The sequence below is a fragment of the Eufriesea mexicana genome, unplaced genomic scaffold (genome assembly GCF_001483705.2).
Source record: "Eufriesea mexicana isolate 0111107269 unplaced genomic scaffold, ASM148370v2 scaffold265, whole genome shotgun sequence".
Taxonomy (NCBI): Eukaryota; Metazoa; Arthropoda; class Insecta; order Hymenoptera; family Apidae; genus Eufriesea; species Eufriesea mexicana.
Genome location: NW_016908444.1, coordinates 1,591,482 through 1,614,403, shown reverse-complemented (window position 1 = coordinate 1,614,403; position 22,922 = coordinate 1,591,482). Strand labels below are relative to the sequence as shown.

The 22,922-nt window shown below is 46.5% G+C and overlaps 2 protein-coding genes across 2 annotated transcripts in view; both read left to right on the top strand.

Annotated features, from left to right (window-relative positions):
* Positions 1–25: 25 nt before the first annotated feature.
* LOC108555730 (fibrillin-1-like) lies at positions 26–12,212 on the top strand. Its single transcript, XM_017911513.1, has 24 exons — positions 26–92; positions 174–479; positions 565–882; positions 1,978–2,301; positions 2,479–2,790; positions 3,158–3,496; positions 3,582–3,884; positions 3,965–4,270; positions 4,351–4,668; positions 5,306–5,626; positions 5,858–6,172; positions 6,256–6,588; positions 6,661–6,963; positions 7,055–7,360; positions 7,455–7,769; positions 8,112–8,441; positions 8,683–8,991; positions 9,377–9,700; positions 9,814–10,116; positions 10,189–10,497; positions 10,584–10,901; positions 10,988–11,311; positions 11,418–11,726; positions 11,797–12,212. The coding sequence occupies exons 1-24, from the start codon at positions 26–28 to the stop codon at positions 12,210–12,212; spliced, it is 7,428 nt and encodes a 2,475-aa protein (XP_017767002.1).
* dpy (fibrillin-like protein dumpy) overlaps positions 12,077–22,922 on the top strand; it is a 46,498-nt gene continuing 35,652 nt past the window's right edge. The window contains exons 1-26 of the mRNA XM_017911565.1: positions 12,077–12,114; positions 12,241–12,552; positions 12,636–12,926; positions 13,015–13,344; positions 13,422–13,716; positions 13,808–14,130; positions 14,250–14,576; positions 14,659–14,961; positions 15,052–15,354; positions 15,457–15,777; positions 15,859–16,173; positions 16,375–16,677; positions 16,758–17,081; positions 17,162–17,455; positions 17,544–17,849; positions 17,928–18,245; positions 18,321–18,641; positions 18,715–19,029; positions 19,109–19,444; positions 19,564–19,866; positions 19,953–20,258; positions 20,352–20,688; positions 20,801–21,114; positions 21,289–21,585; positions 21,658–21,990; positions 22,080–22,397. Of these exons, the coding sequence (XP_017767054.1) occupies positions 12,243–12,552; positions 12,636–12,926; positions 13,015–13,344; positions 13,422–13,716; positions 13,808–14,130; positions 14,250–14,576; positions 14,659–14,961; positions 15,052–15,354; positions 15,457–15,777; positions 15,859–16,173; positions 16,375–16,677; positions 16,758–17,081; positions 17,162–17,455; positions 17,544–17,849; positions 17,928–18,245; positions 18,321–18,641; positions 18,715–19,029; positions 19,109–19,444; positions 19,564–19,866; positions 19,953–20,258; positions 20,352–20,688; positions 20,801–21,114; positions 21,289–21,585; positions 21,658–21,990; positions 22,080–22,397 (7,843 nt within the window). The 5' untranslated portion in view covers positions 12,077–12,114; positions 12,241–12,242. The remainder of the gene's footprint in view (positions 12,115–12,240; positions 12,553–12,635; positions 12,927–13,014; positions 13,345–13,421; positions 13,717–13,807; positions 14,131–14,249; positions 14,577–14,658; positions 14,962–15,051; positions 15,355–15,456; positions 15,778–15,858; positions 16,174–16,374; positions 16,678–16,757; positions 17,082–17,161; positions 17,456–17,543; positions 17,850–17,927; positions 18,246–18,320; positions 18,642–18,714; positions 19,030–19,108; positions 19,445–19,563; positions 19,867–19,952; positions 20,259–20,351; positions 20,689–20,800; positions 21,115–21,288; positions 21,586–21,657; positions 21,991–22,079; positions 22,398–22,922) is intronic.

Here is a 22,922-nt window from a genome sequence, read left to right as displayed (position 1 = left end):
GTGCGACGTGGTCAACCACATACCCATGTGTAGTTGCCTTCCTGGTACCACCGGAGATCCTTTCACGCTGTGTCGACCATATGCCATCGAAGGTAGATTTTACCCCGTTCTTTTATATCACCACATTGAATGTAACGATATTAACATACATCGACTGTCTGTCAATCTTCCAGAACCAAGGAAACAACCATGCACACCGTCTCCCTGCGGTCCAAACGCTGTCTGCAAAGTGGTGAACGATCATGCAGTCTGCTCCTGTCAGACCGGTTTTATCGGCAGTCCTCCTGCCTGCAGACCAGAGTGCGTAGTCAGTGCCGAGTGTCCTTTGACTCAAGCCTGTCTCGCTAACAAGTGTCAAGATCCTTGCCCTGGTACTTGCGGTCAGAACTCCAAGTGCCAAGTAGTGAATCACAATCCGATTTGCAGCTGTTACGAGGGTCACACTGGCGATCCCTTCACTAGATGCTATCTGATGCCCAGTAGGTTTCCTCAGATTGTACATGTAATCCATGTTGCTACTATTTGACATCTTTTATCCTTCATTTGTGAATTATCTTCTCGCAGAGCAACCACCGATAACAACGAATCCCTGTCAACCATCCCCCTGTGGACCTAACGCAGAGTGTCAAGTGAGAGGTGACAGTCCAGCGTGTTCGTGTATCGAGAATTACATCGGTGTGCCGCCTAATTGCAGGCCCGAGTGCACGATCAATCCGGAGTGTCCGCCGCATTTAGCGTGTATGCAACAGAAGTGTCGCGATCCGTGTGTCGGTCTGTGCGGTCTGAATGCTCAGTGTTCGGTGGTGAATCATCACGCAGTGTGTGCTTGTGTTGAAAGTTACACCGGAAATCCGTTCAGCGTTTGCGAGCCGGTCACCAAGGGTGAGTGGTCAAAAACGAATATTTTTGTTCATTTTCTTTCCTCTTTCCTCATGGCAAATTTTCGCCGTTTGCATGCGGGCGAACCGCAGGTAAGTGCTTGTTCGCGTCTTTCATTTTGCGATCATGGCGTACTCTAACAAATGTTCGTGTCTTCGTCGCTAATCGAGGACGAAACGACGAGAGGCCCTAACAAATTCGGTGACGAAACGTCACGATGGTGGCGGGGCCTTGCGAATCATTATCAACATGCACTTGCGTCAGAATGATAATCGATAATTGCATAATCATCCCTGCGATTAATTCTTCGAATGCGAAGAGCACGCCTTCGAAAACCCTATACACGTACGATTGAGAAAATAACCAGGAATGAAGTAACTGTGTTAAGAGACTGAATGGTGGCGGGGCCTATGGAGTATAGGCTCTAATTGCACTCACCCTAAACGATAACCGATAACCAATTCACCCACCCGAATAGGAAGAATACTGCACGCACTGACCGTTCCCCATTCCCGAATATATTGCTTTAAAGCTGATACCTAGAAGAGCTAGAAGTTAGAACGTCCTGTGTCTCCCGAATTTTTTTATGAAGATTATGCAAAGTTTTGGAAGACTTGAACCCTTGTGTCCCTTGTACGAACCACCCCGTTTCCCTAGGCACGAAGATTAACCCCTAAAAAGTGTCATGACCTTGTGTTCCCGACTAAAGATAGAAACTGCTCCTGACGATATGCTTATTAAAAAGTACCCATAACGAAAATTAATTCCCTAGCGAAGATCAAAGCCCTTAATAAAACCCGAATGCTAATGAATGTTTAGACGATAGTCCACAGAAACACGCATTTTACGACCCAAAAACACCCTAACACCCGATGCTATATCGAAAACACCAATAGGCGTTTGAATCCTGCTGCTGAAGGATCATTCATACGGAAGCGTTCGAGTGCTTGCTATCAAACGAAGCTTCCGCTTATCTCGCAAATTCGTCAGAATTCGACATACATATTCAACGAATATTCATGCCACTGCACCAGCTTTGACGGACCACCGTTGCATGATCGATTAAATATAAGTGAAAGTATTTCTCTTCCCGACCAGATACACCCCTAGACATTAGGAAACCATGCGAGCCTTCTCCCTGCGGTACCAATGCGATCTGTCGCGAGAGCAATGGCGTCGGTTCCTGTTCCTGTCTGCCAGACTACATTGGTGACCCCTACGAAGGATGCAGACCCGAATGTACCCAAAATTCCGATTGCTCCAAGACGATGGCCTGCGTGGGCCTCAAGTGCAGAGACCCCTGTCCAGGAACTTGCGGATTACAAGCCCGTTGCGAAACGATCAATCACGTTCCAGTGTGTTCTTGTAACCCTGGTTACACTGGCAACCCGTTCACGTATTGTTCCCCGGCCTCTGTCACTCGTAAGCCTCCATTTCGTATCACGTTTTGCATCCGAACAGGCTTCAGATCATTTTAGATCGTTTGAACGCTGTTATATTTCATTAGACTCTTGGCACGAGTAGTTTACCGAGCACCAAGCTTCACGTAGACGCAAATGTTGCATATCTAGTCTGTTAATCCTATTTTCCCTCACACAGCTACCCCCGTAGAGTCAGACCCCTGTAGCCCCACCCCGTGCGGGCCGAATAGCCAATGTCGAAACGTGAACGACCACGCCGTGTGTACCTGCCTGGCGAATTTCATTGGAACCCCGCCGAGTTGTCGACCCGAATGTGTGGTGAACAGCGAGTGCACGAGAGAACTCGCGTGCATTAATCAGAAATGCGCGTCTCCGTGCGTGAACTCGTGCGGCATCAACACGCAGTGCAAGGTGATCAACCACAGCCCCATATGCATCTGCAATATTGGATACACCGGTGACCCGTTTACCAAATGCTTCCCTGCTCCACGTAAGAATGTTTCTTTTGATATTTGCTCCATCATCGAATGTTCTAACACCTTATCGTCTATGGTTAAGTGTCAGGATTAACCAAGTTCCATCTTATCTGCCTCCGATGAGATCATTTCGGTCGCTTCAAATTTTTCAATCACTCACAGCTTCAATTATACGTACCGGCCATGCTTCTTTCGCTGAAGTTTCTAACCACAGAAGAACTTCGTTATTCGTGAATTTAAGATAGTTTCATCGTGAAATGTCCTCCGAGCTTTAATTTCGTGTATCGCATACTCGATTTTGCCATATCTTGTCGACCTAAGATCATTTTATAGTCCTCGGTTCATCGCGGATCATCGGGTAATGGTAATAATAAATTCTAGAAGCTCCCCAGAACGACTTTGACCTCGTTCCCAAAGACCCGTGCATACCATCGCCCTGTGGCATGTACGCGGAATGCAGGAACATCGGTGGCACAGCTTCCTGTTCCTGTCTGGCAAGATACATCGGGGCCCCACCGACTTGTCGACCAGAATGTCGCGTGAATTCTGACTGTCCCATGAATCTCGCCTGTAGCAATGAGAAATGCAGAGATCCTTGTCAAGGATCCTGCGGAGTAACCTCTCTGTGCACAGTTTACAACCATGTGCCCGTGTGCACCTGTCCTGAAGGGTACACTGGAGATCCTTTCAGCAACTGCTACCCTACTCCCGTTAGACCAAGTAAGACAATTGGACGAATTAGAAATTGGAAACCTGGATTACGTGGAAGAATAGCGAAAGACAATCATATTTACTCGTTTCACAGCTGAAGCAACTGTTATTGACCCCTGTGCATCATCACCCTGTGGCTCGAATACACGTTGCGATAATGGAATTTGCTCGTGCTTACCCGAATATCAGGGTGATCCCTATGTGGGTTGTAGACCAGAGTGTGTGCTGAACACGGATTGCCCTCAGAATCTGGCTTGCATCAGAAATAAGTGTGTCGATCCTTGTCCTGGCACCTGTGGCCGAAATGCTCAGTGCATGGTATACAATCACGTGCCTATGTGTAGCTGTCCGAGTGGAATGGTTGGAAATGCGTTCGTTCAATGCACTGTTCTCCAAGGTACAACTCGAGGAACATTCAATTAGATTATTCACATTGTAGAATTATTTTTCACAAGAGTCTTGTCCTGACAATCTCAGATACCGTACAGAGGAATCCTTGTTCACCGTCACCTTGTGGACCAAACAGTGTTTGTCGGGAAATTAATGAACAACCAGTCTGCTCCTGCGTGGCAGGATTCCTGGGTGCTCCACCTGCTTGTAGGCCAGAGTGCACAGTTAGCTCCGACTGTCCTCTGACAGAAGCTTGTAGTAATCAGAAATGTGTAAATCCTTGCCCTGGTACTTGTGGATTCAGAGCTGTCTGCAACGTTGTCAACCATAATCCTATCTGTAGCTGTTTACCCGAGCATACTGGAGATCCATTTGTCCAGTGTGTCCCACGACGTAAGACCCGTTCCATCGAGATCTCATTTCTTGAAACAATTTTCGTGGTAACTCGAAGGTAATTCGCGGTGTATTTTTAGCACCCGAGCCTGTAGTCCCACAGAACCCGTGCGAACCTTCTCCGTGCGGGCCCAATGCTCAGTGCAGAGTCGTGAACGATGCACCCTCCTGTTCCTGTTCACCGGAATTCATAGGCACTCCGCCTAACTGCAGACCAGAGTGTGTCAGCAACAGCGAATGTTCTAGTCAGATGGCCTGTGTAAATCAGAAATGTAGAGATCCTTGTCCTGGATCCTGCGGAGCCAACGCGGATTGTCGCGTTGTCAGTCATACACCCATGTGTGTCTGTCCTAGTGACTATGTCGGTGATCCTTTCACACAGTGCACACCTAGGCCACGTAAGAATCAAAAAATACCTTTATTTCTTAGTTTTTTATTTATAGATATCAAAGATTTTGATTCCTCTAGGACAGCAATGACACTTATATTACGTATTCTTCTACATATTTTGTGTGTATTATAATGTTATATGTACTTTAATACTAGGTTTACGGACGCTCTCTGTATAGCTATTTCTAAGGACACCTGTCAAATTGACAGGTAAAGGAAATCACGTGCCTTTTTTTTGTAACGATTAGTTTAATTTAAAATTACTAGGTTTACGGACGCTCTCTGTATACCTATTTCTAAGGACACCTGTCAAATTGACAGGTAAAGGAAAACACGTGCCTTTTTTTTGTAACGATTAGTTTAATTTAAATACAATTACATATATTATTAACAGTCTTAATATAAGTTAACTAAATCTGTTACCATCGTATAATTGAAGCAACCCTTCCGTAAAATTGACGGGTTCCGTAAATCTAGTGTTAATTATGTTATTTATTTCATTAGTATTGTATCAATTATTCACCGTCAAAGAAGTGACCTTGAGCAATCGAAACCTTTAACCTAGTTAACCTTGTAGTTACAAGGAGAATTGTAACCTTTTTTCTTCAGTTTCCTAATTTTGATAATCATTTTTAAATTTTTTAGCTGTACCTGTCAATCTTTCCCCATGCTCCCCATCACCGTGCGGTTTCAATGCTATATGCAAAGAACAAAACGGTGTCGGTTCATGCTCCTGTTTACCCGATTACATTGGCAATCCCTATGAAGGGTGTCGGCCAGAATGTGTCATTGACACGGATTGCCCATCCACGTTCAGCTGCATACGTTCTAAGTGCCAAGATCCTTGTCCAGGCACTTGTGGTACCAACTCCGAGTGTAAGGTCATCAATCATCGTCCCGCGTGCACGTGCCTTCAAGGATACAGTGGAAATCCCTTCCAATACTGTACCTTGATTCGTGAAATAGGTATAAACGAACACCTCCGTTTTACAAATATACTTTAAAGAACATGTTTTACAGTCGAAGTTGAATTTAATAATTTAAAAAATCAAGCTTCATTTATTCCCGAAAATTAGTTATTCTTCGTGATGTGTAGTTTAACAAATCTATATTCAAGTATTCAAATATTCAAATTCCATTGCATCAGTACTCAAATTTCGAAGGCGATAGGTTGCTAACACAATCAAAACCTTGTAGAAGACGAGACGAAGTATAAGGATCCGTGCAGTCCTTCACCCTGTGGACCAAATAGCCAATGTCGCGTAGTAAACGGGCAAGGAGTCTGCTCTTGTCTTCCTGAATACACAGGCACACCTCCCATGTGTCGACCAGAGTGTGTTCTAAACTCAGAATGTCCACAAGATCGGGCGTGTGTTAACCAGAAGTGCGTGAATCCGTGTCCCGCATCTTGTGGCACGTTCGCCACCTGTGTGGTCAGAAACCACAGTCCCATCTGCGCCTGCAGGGAATCATACACAGGAGATCCTTTCACCAGATGCTTCCCCATACCTCGTAAGACATTTCTAAACACCTTGAACTGACTCGAGATCTCTCGAAGTCAAACAGATCCTACATTTTGTCACTTGGCCTTTCAGAAGCCTTACCACCCGCAACGTTCGAAGCTTCGCAACCTTGTTTGCCATCTCCCTGTGGTCCAAACTCCGAATGTCGCGTGGTTAACGGCGGCCCATCTTGCCAATGTCTATCCACGTACATCGGCAGTCCTCCAAACTGCAAACCAGAGTGTACCATCAACTCTGACTGTCCCAGTAACAGAGCTTGCATCAGGCAGAAGTGCGTGGACCCCTGTCCAGGGTCATGCGGAGTAGGGACTCAGTGTAGCATAACTAATCATATACCTATGTGCACATGTGTCCAAGGATACACTGGAGATCCCTTCAGCAATTGTTATCCAACACCACCGCAATGTAAGCCTTCGTTTTCCTTCTTCTCCTCAGTGATCTATCGGATAATCGATTAGCTTTAACGAATTCTTACAGTGGCACCCCCCGAATCAGACCCCTGCAACCCGTCACCCTGTGGACCTAACGCTCAGTGTAACGCAGGAATATGCACTTGTTTGCCGGAGTATCAAGGCGATCCTTATACTAGCTGTCGTCCAGAATGCGTCCTCAACAATGACTGCCCTCTGAACAGAGCATGCGTTCGCAACAAATGCGTGGATCCTTGTCCAGGCACTTGTGGTAGAAACGCTGTTTGCAATGTCTTAAATCACGTACCCATGTGCAGTTGCCTACCGGGAATGGCTGGCAATGCTTTCATATCCTGTGACAGAGTCGAAGGTACGAAGATCAAGGAAAGATCCTTAACGAAGAATAATTTTCCTCTCTGAAGAATAATTTTGAAGAAAAGATTATTTTGTTCCTGATTTAGAACCAGTACAGGTGAATCCCTGTAATCCATCTCCTTGTGGACCTAACAGCCAGTGCAGAGGCATAAATGGTCAGGCTGTGTGTTCCTGCGTGCCAGGATACCTTGGCAGTCCACCTAGTTGTAGACCAGAATGCGTGGTTAGCTCTGACTGTCCCAGGAATCGAGCTTGCAACAACCAAAAGTGCATTGATCCTTGCTCTGGCACCTGTGGCTTGAAGGCACTGTGCCAGGTTGTTAATCACAACCCTGTGTGCAGTTGTCCTTCCGATTTCACGGGGGATCCTTTCACTAGATGTGAATTTATCAGTAAGAACCCCTTCCTTTCTTTCCGATCATCTCGTTCCTGAAAACAATGAATCGCAAATCGTTAATGCACGTCGACATTTATTTATTTCGATAGCAATGAGCCCACCACAAGAAGACACCTGTGCGTCTTGCCAGTGCGGTCCCAATTCCGTGTTTCAAACGATCAACGACAAACCGTCCTGTGCCTGTTTGCCCGATTTTATCGGTTCTCCACCAAATTGTAGACCAGAGTGCGTGAGCAATAGCGAGTGCTCCAGCAACATGGCTTGTATCAATCGAAAGTGTAGAGATCCCTGTCCAGGCTCGTGTGGTTCCAATGCTGAGTGCCGAGTGGTCAGTCATACGCCGATGTGCGCCTGCCTGAGTAGTTTCACGGGCGATCCCTTCACTCAGTGCACTCTGAAACTACGTAAGATTTACATCCTTTTACAAGAAACACAAAAATTGTACGTGGGAACATGTAGCTGCCAAGACTTTAGGCTTACCGTGATCAAAGCACAGTGAAAGACCATTTGTTAAATTATTGCGTGAATTTTCTTCCCTGAGAATAACGTCAAAGCAACACAAACACGAAAACGATACAATACTCAAAACATAGAATTTTACAGTATCACCCTTGATGATTAAATCCTTTAATTTTTAACTCTCACTCGGATTCAATACAGGTGGCAGTTACCACATTAATACCTCGAGGATTTAACATTTTACTAAAGATAACAAACGTTAACTTGCTATATGGCTGATTTTATAGCCGAGATCGAACCCACGACGCAGTCCCCATGCGTCCCATCACCTTGCGGTCCAAACGCAGTTTGCAAAGAGCAAAACGGGGCAGGTTCCTGCACCTGTGCTCCGGATTACATAGGCAACCCGTACGAAGGATGTCGACCCGAGTGCACCGTGAACTCTGATTGCCCCTCGAACCTGGCCTGTATCAGGTCCAAGTGTCAGAACCCGTGTCCTGGTACATGCGGTCAGAACGCTGATTGCGCGGTGATCAATCACCTGCCCAGTTGCACTTGTCTGACCGGCTTCACCGGGGATCCCTTCGTGAACTGTTACGTCCAGCCGATAATTAGCCGTAAGTCTGAACGTCAATATGGTCACTCATCATCGTCAACATCACGAATGCGATAGAGCAGACGAGCTAACGTTAGAAATGCTTCTTCATCATATCCATCGTAATACGCCAGTTGGCGAGCATAAACCGCCATTAATCCACTAATCCCAGGGAATAACGCATTTAGAATGGAATGAAACTCGCGTGCACCTAATGTGGAACTAAGATGGCGGATCTTGATACGATTATTCATCACTTGCAGCCATTGCACAGGGAAATCCCTGTAGCCCCTCGCCTTGCGGACCCAATAGCTTGTGCCGTGTGAACAATGGCCAGGCTGTCTGTTCTTGCCTACCTGATTACGTTGGCAGTCCTCCTGGCTGTCGACCAGAGTGCGTAGTCAGCTCAGAATGTCCTCTGAACAGAGCTTGCGTTAATCAGAAATGCACCGAGCCCTGTGCCGATCGCTGCGGCACTAACGCAGACTGCAGAGTCGTGAACCATAGTCCTATCTGCTCCTGCAAGTTGGACTTCACCGGGGACCCCTTCACCAGATGTTTCCCAGCACCAAGTAAGAAGGATTCGAGTGATCCCGTGACAGAGAAATTGTTGGAAAGATTGGTCCTTGTGCTAACGAATGAATCGATGGTTGAAGCGATTCGGATAACTTTAACTGCGCTATCCTCGTTTAGGTGAAGATAAAAACGATCATTTTTGTTTTCACTGAGAGGAGAGGTAGTTTGAGATCTTAGAATCGCTATGTATTATTTTTGCCTGACCGATTAACTTCTCTCTTAACCTGAATGGAGCCTGAACGGAATATATAATCCTATTAAAATTACCCTAAATTAATCACAGAGGTAGAGGTCTAAAATGAGAAGATGAAGAGATTGTGGTTGTGATTGTGACGAATATTGCTACTAAATGAAGAGAAGCATAAAAGAAATTCTTTTCAGAACCATTGCCAACCCCAATTGAAAACCCCTGTGTACCATCCCCCTGTGGGCCGAATTCGGAATGCCGCGATATCGGAGGTTCTCCGTCCTGTTCCTGTTTATCGAACTACATGGGCAGCCCGCCGAATTGTAGACCAGAATGCACCATAAATCCTGACTGTCCCAGCAATAGAGCTTGCATGAGCGAAAAGTGCAGAGACCCGTGCCCCGGCTCCTGTGGATTCGGCGCCATTTGCAACGTGATTCATCACACCCCTGCATGTTCTTGTCCCGAGGGTTTCACGGGAGATCCTTTCAATAGTTGTCAACCACTACCACCTCAGTGTAAGATTTTTCTTTCAGAATCCGAGTATCTTGTCTTTTAATTTCTTCATGAACTCAGCAGGAGTTCGATAAGTTTCCAGCTGACAAAATAGATTATTGTAATAATTTTACAGCCGCGGATGTTCCGTCAGACCCCTGCAACCCCACACCTTGTGGCCCGAACGCGGAATGCAACAATGGCGTTTGCACTTGCCTCCCCGAGTACCGAGGAAACCCCTACGAACTCTGTCGACCTGAATGCATCCTCAACAACGACTGCCCCCAGAATAGAGCTTGCGTTCGCAACAAATGCGTTGACCCTTGTGTAGGAACCTGCGGACAGAACGCAATTTGTAACGCGTACAATCACGTTCCTATGTGCAGCTGTCCTGCTGGAATGTCTGGAAATGCATTCGTGCTCTGTAGCGTCTCAAGAGGTGTATATTTCTCAGCTGATTCTGATTTAATAACATATTTTACGGTTTCTATAATTTAACGTTTCCTCTTAGAACCGATTGGACCAGTAGACCCTTGCAGACCGTCTCCTTGCGGACCCAACAGCCAGTGCCGCGTGGTGAACGAGCAAGCAGTTTGTTCTTGCGTTCAGGGTTACCTGGGAACTCCACCTTCTTGCAGACCAGAATGCGTGGTCAGTTCAGACTGTCCACGAAATCTGGCTTGCAACAACCAGAAATGCGTAGATCCTTGCTTGGGCACCTGTGGATTGAGAACTCAGTGTCAGGTGGTGAACCATAATCCTATTTGTAGTTGTCTTCAGAGACTTTCCGGAGACCCCTTCACCAGATGCGACCCTATAAGTAAGGAATATTCACAGTGAATTAGTCCACGTTGTCAATGAATATTATTTCGCTAAGCTTCTTCAATTACGAATTTTATCCCATAGTCGAAACAGCCGTCGAGCTCGCGAACCCCTGTCAACCATCTCCCTGTGGTCCCAACGCTCAGTGTCGCGTCGTGAACGACTCGCCCTCTTGCACTTGCGTGTCAGAGTTCATTGGAACGCCACCGAATTGTAGACCCGAGTGTGTTAGTAACAGCGAGTGTGGTTCCCATCTCGCCTGCATGAATCAGAAGTGTCGAGACCCATGTCCTGGTGCTTGTGGATCCAACACGGAGTGCCGTGTTGTCAGTCACACCCCTATGTGTGTCTGCTTGAGCGGTTACACTGGGGACCCCTTCACTCAGTGCACGATCCAACAACGTAAGCATAAATTGTCATCGAATGATATTATACTTTTATCAAATTAGTGTCAACGAACACGCGATGCATTTAACATCTCATCTTAGCAACGGTCCTTGAGAACGTGTCACCCTGCACGCCATCGCCCTGCGGAGCAAACGCAATGTGCAAAGAGCAATACGGAGCAGGTTCTTGCACCTGTTTGCCAGACTATATTGGAAATCCCTACGAAGGATGTCGCCCAGAGTGCACCGTGAACTCTGACTGCGTATCCAATATGGCTTGCGTGCGTTCCAAGTGCCAAGATCCCTGTCCAGGAACCTGTGGTCAAAACTCAATTTGCCAAGTGATCAATCACTCACCAGCGTGCACTTGCATGCCTGGGTTCACTGGCGATCCCTTCAGATACTGCAATCCTATTACTCAAGCTGGTAATTACACGAGATTCTCTAAACCTTTCTTAAAAGCAGATATACTCTATCAAATTGGGATGAAAGAATTAAACGTTGACTCCACTCTGGATTCTTTGGAAATTAGAATCAGTCCCAAGAGAACCCTGCAATCCATCCCCCTGTGGACCAAACAGCCAATGTCGGGCCGTCAACAACCAACCAGTTTGCACCTGCCTACCAGAATATATAGGAAGTCCCCCTGGATGTCGCCCAGAGTGCGTAATGAGCTCGGAATGTCCGTCAAATAGAGCTTGCGTGAACAACAAGTGTGTTAATCCTTGCCCCCAGCCCTGTGGTTTGAGCACCAACTGCATGGTGTTAAATCACAGCCCCATTTGCAGTTGCAAACAAGGCTTCACTGGAGATCCCTTCAGTAGATGCTTCCCTGTGCCAAGTAAGACGGATCAGACGACCTAATTTTATTCTCCATGTATATTATGATTTTTACAACAACATTCTTTCAGAACCTGCACCTGGCCCAGTTGTTCAGAACCCCTGCGTACCCTCACCTTGCGGACCCTATGCAGAATGTCGCGATATTGGTGGCGCGCCATCTTGCTCTTGTCTTAGCTCCTATATCGGAAGCCCACCAAACTGTAGACCCGAGTGCACTATCAATTCTGACTGCCCCAGTAGTCAGGCTTGCATGAACGAGAGATGTAGAGACCCCTGCCCTGGTTCTTGCGGATTATCGGCTACCTGTAACGTAATTAATCACACGCCATCTTGCACGTGTCCAGAAGATTTCACGGGAGATCCTTTCACGAACTGTTACCTCAAACGTAAGCAATTTTCTGAGAAATTTCATCGGACTTTGAATTTCCTCGCGTTTGTAATCGGATTTAGACAGCTCGATTCATTCTCTTCTCGGAAATCCTGAATGTACTGAAAAATTGTTAATAATCCAGCAATGGAAGAGCCAGTGAGACCTGCTGACCCCTGCAACCCCAGTCCCTGCGGTCCAAACGCGGTGTGCACCGAAGGTAGCTGCACTTGTCTTTCCGACTACCAAGGAGACCCCTACATAGGCTGCCGTCCAGAGTGTGTCCTCAACAACGACTGCCCCTTGACTCAAGCCTGCATTCGCAATAAATGCGTAGATCCTTGTCCTGGAACTTGTGGTCAGAATGCACAGTGCAACGTGTACAACCATGTTCCCATGTGTAGCTGTCTGCCTGGAATGACAGGGAACGCTTTCCTTTCTTGTCGTCCAAGCAGAGGTAGGTGAACCACTCGAGCAACTGATCATAGATACAAGCGGAACAACCTCTATTCTCAATTTTACCCATTTTAGGTCCCGAAGATCCCTGCAATCCGTCACCTTGCGGACCTAGCAGTGTCTGTCGCGTAGTAAACGAGCAAGCCGTATGCTCCTGCGTATCCAGTTTCATAGGAACACCTCCGTCCTGCAGACCAGAATGTACCGTGAGTTCAGATTGCCCGAAGAATCAGGCGTGCAGCAATCAGAAGTGCATAAATCCCTGCGCGGGTTCCTGCGGTGTCAGGTCTCAGTGTCAAGTGATCAATCATAATCCGCTCTGTAGTTGTCCAGCTGGGTTCACGGGCGATCCATTCGTCAGATGCGAACCTAAACGTGAGCGCGATATACTATAGCTAATCTCTGAAAGCTTGACTTCAGTTGAACGGTTCTCGTAACGGCTTGCTGTTCGTCTTCGTTTCAGTGGAGGAGCCAGTGACACCTATCAATCCCTGTCAACCATCTCCATGTGGGCCGAACGCGGTTTGCCAGGTGGTGAACGATTCTCCTTCTTGTTCTTGCATACCCGAGTTCGTCGGAGCACCACCGAATTGTAGACCCGAGTGCATTAGTAACAGCGAATGCGCTAGCAATTTAGCCTGCATGAGAAACAAATGCACAGATCCCTGTCCTGGATCCTGTGGCTCTAACGCCGAGTGTCGGGTTGTGAGTCACACCGCCATGTGCGTGTGTTTGATCGGTTACGAGGGAGACCCGTTCACCCAGTGTACCTTGAAACAGAGTAAGAAAGTCTGCCGATATTTCAAAACAGAGAGTAATGCTCCTTCTATAAACAGACTTGCTTTCGTATTTTAGCCCAAATACAACTAGTTGCCTCATCCCCCTGCACACCGTCACCCTGTGGTTCGAACGCTGTTTGCAAAGAGCAAGGTGGAGTCGGTTCCTGCTCCTGTTTGCCTGACTATATAGGAAATCCTTACGAAGGCTGTCGTCCAGAGTGTATCATGAACTCTGATTGCATATCCACTCGCGCTTGCATTCGTTCCAAGTGCCAAGATCCTTGTCCTGGAGCTTGTGGCACGAATGCTGAATGCCAGGTCGTCAATCATTTGCCAAACTGTAATTGCTTCCCTGGTTACACGGGCCAACCTTATCAATTCTGTCAACTAATCACAACGCAACTTGGTAAACAAACACTTCTAAATTTTTAATTTCCATTCAGTTTAATTTATAGAGAATTAGAACGTTCATGAACTTATTCCTTTGATAGTCGACGATCGGAGAGATCCATGTTCCCCATCACCCTGTGGACCGAACAGTAGATGTCAAGTCGTTAACGATCAGGCAGTTTGTTCTTGCCTGCCAGAATTTACTGGTTCACCCCCGGGTTGCCGACCAGAGTGCGTGGTTAGCGCAGAATGTCTACCGAATTTAGCTTGTGTTAATCAGAAATGCAAAAATCCTTGTCCTGGACCGTGTGGTATCGACTCGGAGTGCAACGTAATTCATCATAGTCCTATCTGTGCCTGTAGACAGAGATACACTGGTGATCCTTTCAGTCGTTGTTTCCCTATACCAGGTGAGAATATCTTTCTTTAATTCTTTAAACAGTACTTCATATTTTCTTTTAAATTAACTCCATCGATTCACGTGGCTAAGACTCCGGTTCCTCTGTGACACTTTGCCCATTATTTCTAGAATCTCCACCAGCTCTGGTACCATACAACCCATGTGTTCCTTCACCCTGCGGTCCAAACGCAGAGTGTCGCGACGCTAACGGCATACCCTCCTGTTCCTGTTTGCAAGCCTATATAGGAAGTCCTCCGAACTGTCGGCCAGAGTGCACAGTGAACTCTGACTGTTCCCCTAGTCAGGCCTGCATACGGGAAAAGTGCAGAGACCCTTGTCCCGGTTCCTGCGGCACTTTTGCTCAGTGTTCCGTGATGAATCATGTACCAATCTGTAGCTGCTTCGAGGGCTACACTGGGGATCCGTTCAGCAACTGCTATCCTAAGCCACCACCACGTGAGACAGTTTTGCAATTCAAAACTCTATAAAGATCTATAGTTAGCTCTACAGTTGTCACATTATTCTCCTAATTTTTTAGAACCAACAGTTTCCGACGACCCTTGCAATCCATCACCCTGTGGACCAAACGCAGAGTGCAACAATGGCATTTGCACCTGTTTACCAGAGTACAGAGGAGATCCCAACACAGGATGTAGACCCGAGTGTGTCCTCAATACGGACTGCCCCGTGAATCAGGCTTGCGTTCGCAACAAGTGTAGCGATCCTTGCGTTGGTACTTGTGGACAGAACGCTATTTGCAACGTCTTCAATCATATTCCCATGTGCAGTTGCCCTTCTGGCATGAGTGGCAATGCTTTCGTCTTTTGTTCCCCGATCCAAGGTACTTAACGTCACTTAACTCAGACGTTCTGTTAACTATTCATTATCCCGAGCGTCGATGATCTTCACTTCTTCGTGTTCCCTTTAGAAGTAACCCCGGAAACACCGTGCAATCCATCTCCATGCGGTCAGAACAGTCAATGTCGTCCAATTAATGGTCAAGCGGTCTGTAGCTGCGTGCCAGGCTATAAAGGAAGTCCTCCATCTTGTAGACCAGAGTGCGTAGTCAGTTCGGACTGCGGCAGGAACGAGGCATGCAGTAATCTCAAGTGTGTGAACCCCTGTGTGGGAAGTTGTGGTATCCGTGCACAATGCCAAGTCATCAATCACAATCCCATATGCAGTTGCCCTGCATCATTGTCCGGGGACCCGTTCGTCAGATGCGACCCTATTCGTAAGGATTCTTTTAGTTTCCAAGAAAGGAACACTGTGCAACCTTCTCGTACTCCTTTCATTAGTCAAACTGTATGATTCGCTTGTTATCAAATCTTTTTAGCGGAAACCAAACCAGAAATTATAAACGCGTGCAAGCCATCACCGTGTGGCCCTAATGCGCTCTGCCAGGTGGTAAACGACTCCCCATCGTGCACCTGTATGCCAGGATTTATTAACTCCCCACCCAACTGCCGCCCAGAATGTGTCAGTAATAGCGAGTGCTTAGCACACCACGCTTGCATAAATCAAAAGTGCAGAGATCCGTGTCCTGGCTCGTGTGGAGCGAACGCAGAATGTCGCGTGGTCAGCCATACCCCCATGTGTGTTTGTTCCATTGGGTTCACAGGTGACCCGTTCACGCAATGCGTTCTGTTCGAAGAATGTAAGGAACATATACCTTTCTTCGACTCAACTTTATCTCTCAGGCTAGTTTGCCTTATGTCAATTTTATTTTATCCCTTAGCGAGACCAACTTCTCCCTGCACGCCATCACCCTGTGGCTCGAACGCCATTTGTAAAGAGCAGAACGGGGTTGGATCTTGTGCCTGCTTGCCAGAATACATTGGCAATCCGTATGAAGGATGTCGACCAGAGTGCACTATTAGTTCGGACTGTTCTTCGAATCTTGCTTGTATAAGGAATAAGTGTCAGAATCCTTGTCCTGGGACGTGCGGACAGGATGCTATTTGTCAAGTGATTAACCATTCGCCCACGTGTACCTGTATTCCTGGTTTCACGGGAGATCCATTCAGATATTGCCAGCTTATGAGAGAACCTGGTAAAGTATTTTAGTATACGAAACAAGAAATGTAATACAAATAAACTAATGGTAATATTTCGTGAATTGTTCTTTTATTTTATCACGAAATGTCACTGTCTGTTTAATTGTATCACAGTTCCACGGAAAAAGGATACCTAGTACATCCTTATTCTTATAGTGAATTTCATTAACATTTATATTTCTCAGACAAAGTAGAAGATCAATCAGACCCCTGTGTTCCATCACCCTGTGGACCAAACAGTCAATGCCGTGTGGTTTCCGGTAACGCAGTGTGCTCGTGCCTACCCGAGTATTCCGGTAGTCCTCCTATGTGTCGACCAGAGTGTGTAGTTAGCTCAGATTGTCCCTCGAATCGAGCTTGTGTGAATCAGAAATGCGTGAATCCCTGCCCACAGCCATGTGGACAGAATACTAATTGTCTAGTCGTGAATCACAGTCCCATTTGTACCTGCAAAGAAGGAAATACTGGAAATCCATTCACCAGATGTTTCCCTCTTCCAAGTAAGTCTCCGAAGACTTTTATCCTGTACCCCGTACGAGACAGTCTATCTAATAACTCATTCGATGAATTATTTCCACAGCTCAGGCAACTTTACCCGATCTACCTCAGAACCCCTGTGTACCATCTCCCTGTGGCCCATATTCAGAATGTCGAGACATCGGTGGTACCCCGTCTTGTTCCTGTTTAGCTAATTATTTCGGTAGCCCACCGAACTGTAGGCCAGAATGTACAGTGAACTCGGATTGTCCAAGTGACAGGGCATGCATCAGACAGAGATGCACTGATCCTTGTCCTGGATCTTGTGGCTTATCCGCACGTTGTACCGTTTTCAATCATGTTCCGGTTTGCACCTGTCTGGAAGGATTCACTGGCGATCCTTTCAGCAGCTGTTCTCCTACTCCACGTAAGATTTATTTCAATAAGTGTAGAATATTCACTAGTTTGGATTAGGAAATTGATGATTAATCGGAGGATATTTTATAGCCGTAGAAACGGTCCCTGAAGACCCATGCAATCCATCGCCATGTGGTCCAAACACGCAATGCAACAATGGTGCTTGCACGTGTTTGGCAGAGTACCAGGGCGATCCTTACGTGGGCTGTCGACCAGAGTGTGTTCTAAACACGGATTGTCCTTTGAACAGAGCTTGTTTGCGCAATAAGTGTGTCGATCCCTGCGTTGGCACATGTGGTCAAAGTGCAGTCTGTAACGTGTACAATCATATACCGATGTGCAGTTGTCCCGTTGGTATGACTGGGAATGCATTCCTATCTTGCAGTCCATTCAGAGGTATAATAATTAGAGAAACCTTAATTGATCGTATTGAAAAATCTTCAAGAGGATTAGTTAATTCTTCTCTCAATAGAACCTGTTGCAACGAATCCCTGTAATCCATCTCCCTGTGGACCGAACAGTCAGTGCAGAGAAATAAACGAGCAAGCCGTGTGCACTTGCATCCCTGGTTTCATTGGCATACCACCAACGTGTAGACCAGAATGCGTAGTGAGCACGGATTGCGGACCAACTGAAGCATGCATCAATCAGAAATGTAGTAATCCGTGTGTTGGATCTTGCGGCATCAGGGCAACTTGCCAAGTGGTCAATCATAATCCAATTTGTAACTGTCCTGCCACCATGACCGGTGATCCATTTATTAGATGCACGGAGAAACGTAAGAGTCGAACGACATTTAGCAAAATGTGAGTGGTCTTGAGAACACTTGAGTTCAAGCAACTGGATTTTATTTTAGCACTGGAAGCACCACCGCAACAGAACCCCTGTGAACCATCTCCCTGTGGTCCAAATGCACAGTGTCAGGTGATCAATGACTCCCCATCGTGCTCTTGTCTGCCAGAGTTCACTGGTCCACCGCCCAATTGTAGACCAGAGTGCATTAGCAACAACGAGTGTCAAAATAATCTAGCTTGCATCAATCAAAAATGCAGGGATCCTTGTCCAGGTTCCTGTGGCTCCAACGCTATATGCAATACAGTGTCTCATACACCGATGTGCACTTGTTCCCCAGGATACACTGGAGATCCATTCACTCAATGTTTCACGCAACAACGTAAGATAATTCTAGACTCTTTTTAGAAATCGACGATGACTGCTCACCTCTCAGAATTAATTGTCAATTTTTTAGTTATACCAATGTACGTCCCTGAACCTTGCGTACCATCTCCTTGCGGAGCAAACGCGCTCTGCAAGGAACGAAACGGAGTAGGGGCATGCAGTTGTTTGCCAGATTATGTCGGCAATCCGTACGAAGGTTGTCGACCAGAGTGTGTGATAAATTCAGATTGTATCCCAAGCAAGAGCTGTGTCCGATCCAAATGCGAAGATCCTTGTCCCGGTACCTGTGGTCAAAACGCAGTTTGTCAAGTAATCAACCACGTTGCCACTTGCAACTGCTTGCCAAGGTTCACTGGAGATCCTTTCAGATACTGCAGAGAAGAAGAGATAGGTACGTGAATCGAGACAGACCTTTGAGGCTAAAAGATTGCCAAACTTGACAGTGACACTTTTGCTTAAAACAGTCACCACACCGAGCGTGAGAAACCCTTGTCAACCATCACCCTGTGGACCAAATAGCGTCTGCAGAGAGAATAACGGGCAAGCAGTGTGCTCTTGCTTACCAGAGTTCCGTGGTTCACCCCCAGGATGTAGGCCAGAATGTGTAGTTAGCGCAGAATGCTCACCAGATCGTGTCTGCGTTAATCAGAAGTGCATTGATCCCTGTCCTGATCCCTGTGGAAGGAACGCAATATGTAGGGTTATCAATCGCAGTCCTATCTGCACCTGTCAACAAGGCTACACAGGAGATGCCTTCACCATCTGTTTCCCTCTTCCACGTTTGTATTCTATACTGAGATTTATTTTCAAACAAACAGGTCTAAAATTTCTCGTAATTATTTCTATTCCTTTCTACAGGTCCACCACTGGAGCCTGTAACACCTGTGCAACAAGATCCTTGTTTACCATCTCCTTGTGGTCCATACTCCCAGTGCCGAAATATCGGTGGAAATCCCTCTTGCTCTTGTTCGCCCTCCTATATCGGTGTACCACCAAACTGTAGACCAGAATGCACGTTGAATGCGGAATGCCCGAGTGCACTTGCTTGCATTCGCGAGAAATGTTCAGATCCATGTCCAGGATCCTGCGGTGTTGGAGCACGATGCACCATTCTTAACCATCTTCCAGTGTGTTCTTGTCCTGAAGGATATACCGGAGATCCGTTTAACAGCTGTGTCCCAAAGCCCATTATATGTGAGAATCTTTTTCTGATTTAAAATTAATTATTATTTCGATAACGAAAATCTTAATAGGCTAACTTGACGTTTATTCACCGCCTAATTCTCTGGATAATGGTCCTGATTTATATACAGCCGAAGAAACCGTGTCAGATCCCTGCAACCCCTCGCCATGTGGTACAAATGCGCTCTGTCGAGATGGCTCCTGCACGTGTCTTCCCGAATTCCAAGGCGATCCATACAGTGGCTGTCGTCCCGAGTGTGTCATGAACAATGACTGCACTCGTGACAGGGCTTGCTTAAGGAACAAATGCGTGGACCCGTGCATAGGAACTTGCGGGCAAAATGCACAGTGCCAGACGATTAATCATGTCCCTATGTGCAGCTGTCCAACTGGCATGTCCGGGAATGCATTCGTTTCCTGTTCTCCAGTTCAGGGTACGATACATCAAATTTCCTCTTATTTGCTTCCACGCGATTGAAAGTTGAACCTGCCTCATTCAAACGTCTTGTTCTTTTATCAGAAGACGTAGTACAAAACCCCTGCTCTCCATCACCCTGTGGACCAAATAGCCACTGTCAGGAAGTAAATGGAATTGCAGTTTGCAAGTGCATAGAAGGTTTCACAGGCAACCCGCCTACTTGCCGGCCAGAGTGTGTCGTTAGTTCGGATTGCGAGCTTTCCAAGGCTTGCATCAATCAGAAGTGCAGAGATCCTTGCCCTGGCACTTGCGGTCTGAGAGCAGAGTGTTCCGTGGTCAATCATAATCCCATTTGCAGGTGTCCTCAAGGCCTAAGTGGTGATCCTTTCACCAACTGTATTGTCATAGGTGAGATATAGCATCAAGAGTAACGTGTCAAGATAGTAGTGTCAATATTTCAAGTTTATAACTATTTTTATTCGATTCGTTCCATAGTTGAAGTATCTTCAGAACCAATCAATCCCTGTTATCCATCACCTTGTGGCCCAAATGCCCAATGCCAAGTCACGAATCAAGCACCTTCTTGCTCCTGTTTACCGGAATTCACGGGTACTCCACCGAATTGTAAACCAGAGTGCATTACGAACACCGAGTGTCCGATTCGTCAGGCCTGTATCAATCAGAAATGCAGAGATCCTTGCCCTGGTTTATGCGGAGCTAACGCTGAATGCAGCATGTTTAGTCACACCCCGATTTGCTCCTGTCGAACAGGATTCACTGGGGATCCTTTTGTTCAGTGTACTACCGTGCAAAGTAAGTTTGCTCCTCTTTTACTTCGGTAAAAAAATTACATTTTTCCTGTTCTTTTAATTCACGAACCCTTCGAGTCTTCATAAAAATCATTTTCTGAATTAATCTAACTCTCTGTCCTTCCTAGTTGACGAAGAAAGACCTACGCCCTGCAGCCCGACACCATGTGGCGCGAATGCAGTGTGCAAGGTATCAGGGAATGCAGGATCTTGCTCCTGCTTGCCTGATTATATCGGAAACCCATACGATGGTTGCAGACCAGAGTGTGTCGTGAATTCCGATTGTCCAGCGAACTTCGCTTGCATAAGATCAAAATGCCAAGACCCATGTCCGGGTGCTTGCGCTCCGAATGCCATGTGCAATGCTGTGAACCACTTGCCAGTGTGCACTTGCATACAGGGATACAGTGGAGATCCGTTTAGATACTGCAGTTTGAGTCCAGTGAAACGTAAGAGTCAATTTTACATGTTTAGAAGAAGTCCAAGTGGTATAGATCAAACGTGGGATTGAATATTCCAACAAAAGTCTTGAAAACTGGACATTCCCATAGAATTTATATCACTGGATGTCAAATCACTAGCCACATCAATACTGTTATTCTATCAACTTCTAGAAGAAGACGAGGTAGCAAATCCTTGCAACCCTTCGCCCTGTGGTCCAAACAGCGAATGTCGCGTGAACAACAACCAAGCAGTATGCTCCTGTCTTTCGTCCTACCTTGGTAGTCCACCTAATTGCAGACCCGAGTGCGTGGTCAGTACCGAGTGTCCTTTGACACGTGCCTGTGTGAGTCAGAAATGCGTGGATCCGTGTCCCAATGCGTGTGGCACGAACGCCAATTGCAGGGTTATCAACCACAGTCCGATTTGCTTCTGCAACAACGGATTCACTGGTGATCCATTCGTTACCTGCTTCCGTGTTCCTGGTACGATCAATTTTTCAGACATTTGACTCATAATTCGCATAATTCGTATTCATTAGATACATTCTTCGATAGTGTCCGTGGAGTTGATACCAATGGTGCAAAGGGACCCATGTTCGCCATCTCCATGCGGTCCCAACGCCATTTGCCAGAACGTCGGCCAAACTCCAGCTTGCACTTGCGTGTCAAACTATCGTGGCAGTCCACCAAACTGTAGACCAGAGTGTACGATTAATTCCGAGTGTCCTAGTAACCAGGCATGCATCCAAGAAAGGTGCAAAGACCCTTGTCCAGGTTCTTGCGGTTTCAATGCTCAATGCACAGTGTTCAATCACGTCCCCGTGTGTTCGTGCATCGAAGGGTACACTGGCGATCCGTTCAGTCAGTGCAATCAAGAGATCAAACCTCGTAAGTAGGAATCATGCAATAAGCTTCTTCAATTTATCACTGATATTAGATGGGAAAAATATAAAATTGACGTGAAATCTCGATATCAGCTGAACCAGTAGAAACAGACTTGTGTAATCCATCTCCATGTGGACCCAACGCTCAGTGCGACAATGGAATCTGTTCCTGCATGACCGATTACTACGGTGATTCGACTATAGGTTGTCGACCAGAGTGTGTACTGAACAACGACTGTCCACGAAATAGAGCTTGCGTGAGGAACAAGTGCGAGGACCCTTGCATTGGCACGTGTGCCAGTAACGCTATTTGCAGCGTGATCAATCACGTGCCAATGTGCAGTTGCCCTACTGGTTTCGAAGGGAATGCTTTTACATTCTGTCGTCCAGCAATAGGTATTTCATTGTTACGTTTTCCTGTTAAATCGTTTAATTCGGAAAATTAATTTCAACAATTTCGACAGCCGAGCTGCCATCCAATCCATGCAATCCGTCTCCTTGCGGACCTAATAGCCAGTGTCGATCGAACAATGGCCAAGCAATTTGCAGTTGCGTACCAGGTTACTTAGGAAATCCACCAAACTGTCGTCCAGAGTGTACAGTTAGCTCGGATTGTTCGCCAAACGAAATTTGCTCGAATCAGAAATGCAGGAATCCTTGCATCGGCACGTGTGGCTTAGGAGCTCGTTGCACAGTCGCGAATCGTAATCCTATTTGTCACTGTCCTGAAGGATTCACGGGAGATCCATTCGTCAGATGTCTTTCCCTTCGTAAGTTCTTTTTAATTATCACATACACGTGAAGTCCTGGACATTAGATTCAATATTCAAATGATACTTGTAGCACCAGTTCCACCAGAACAGACAAACGTCTGCCAGCCATCACCATGTGGACCCAACGCACAGTGTCAAATATCAGGAAATTCACCTTCCTGTA

What these genes read in the sequence shown, in the direction of transcription:
- LOC108555730 (XM_017911513.1), top strand. Translation starts at nt 26, where the DNA reads ATGTGTAGTTGCCTTCCTGGTACCACCGGAGATCCTTTCACGCTGTGT. An exon ending in TCGACCATATGCCATCGAAG is followed by an intron (nt 93 to 173) that starts GTAGATTTTACC and finishes TCAATCTTCCAG; the next exon opens with AACCAAGGAAACAACCATGC. An exon ending in TGTCCAGTGTGTCCCACGAC is followed by an intron (nt 4,271 to 4,350) that starts GTAAGACCCGTT and finishes GTGTATTTTTAG; the next exon opens with CACCCGAGCCTGTAGTCCCA.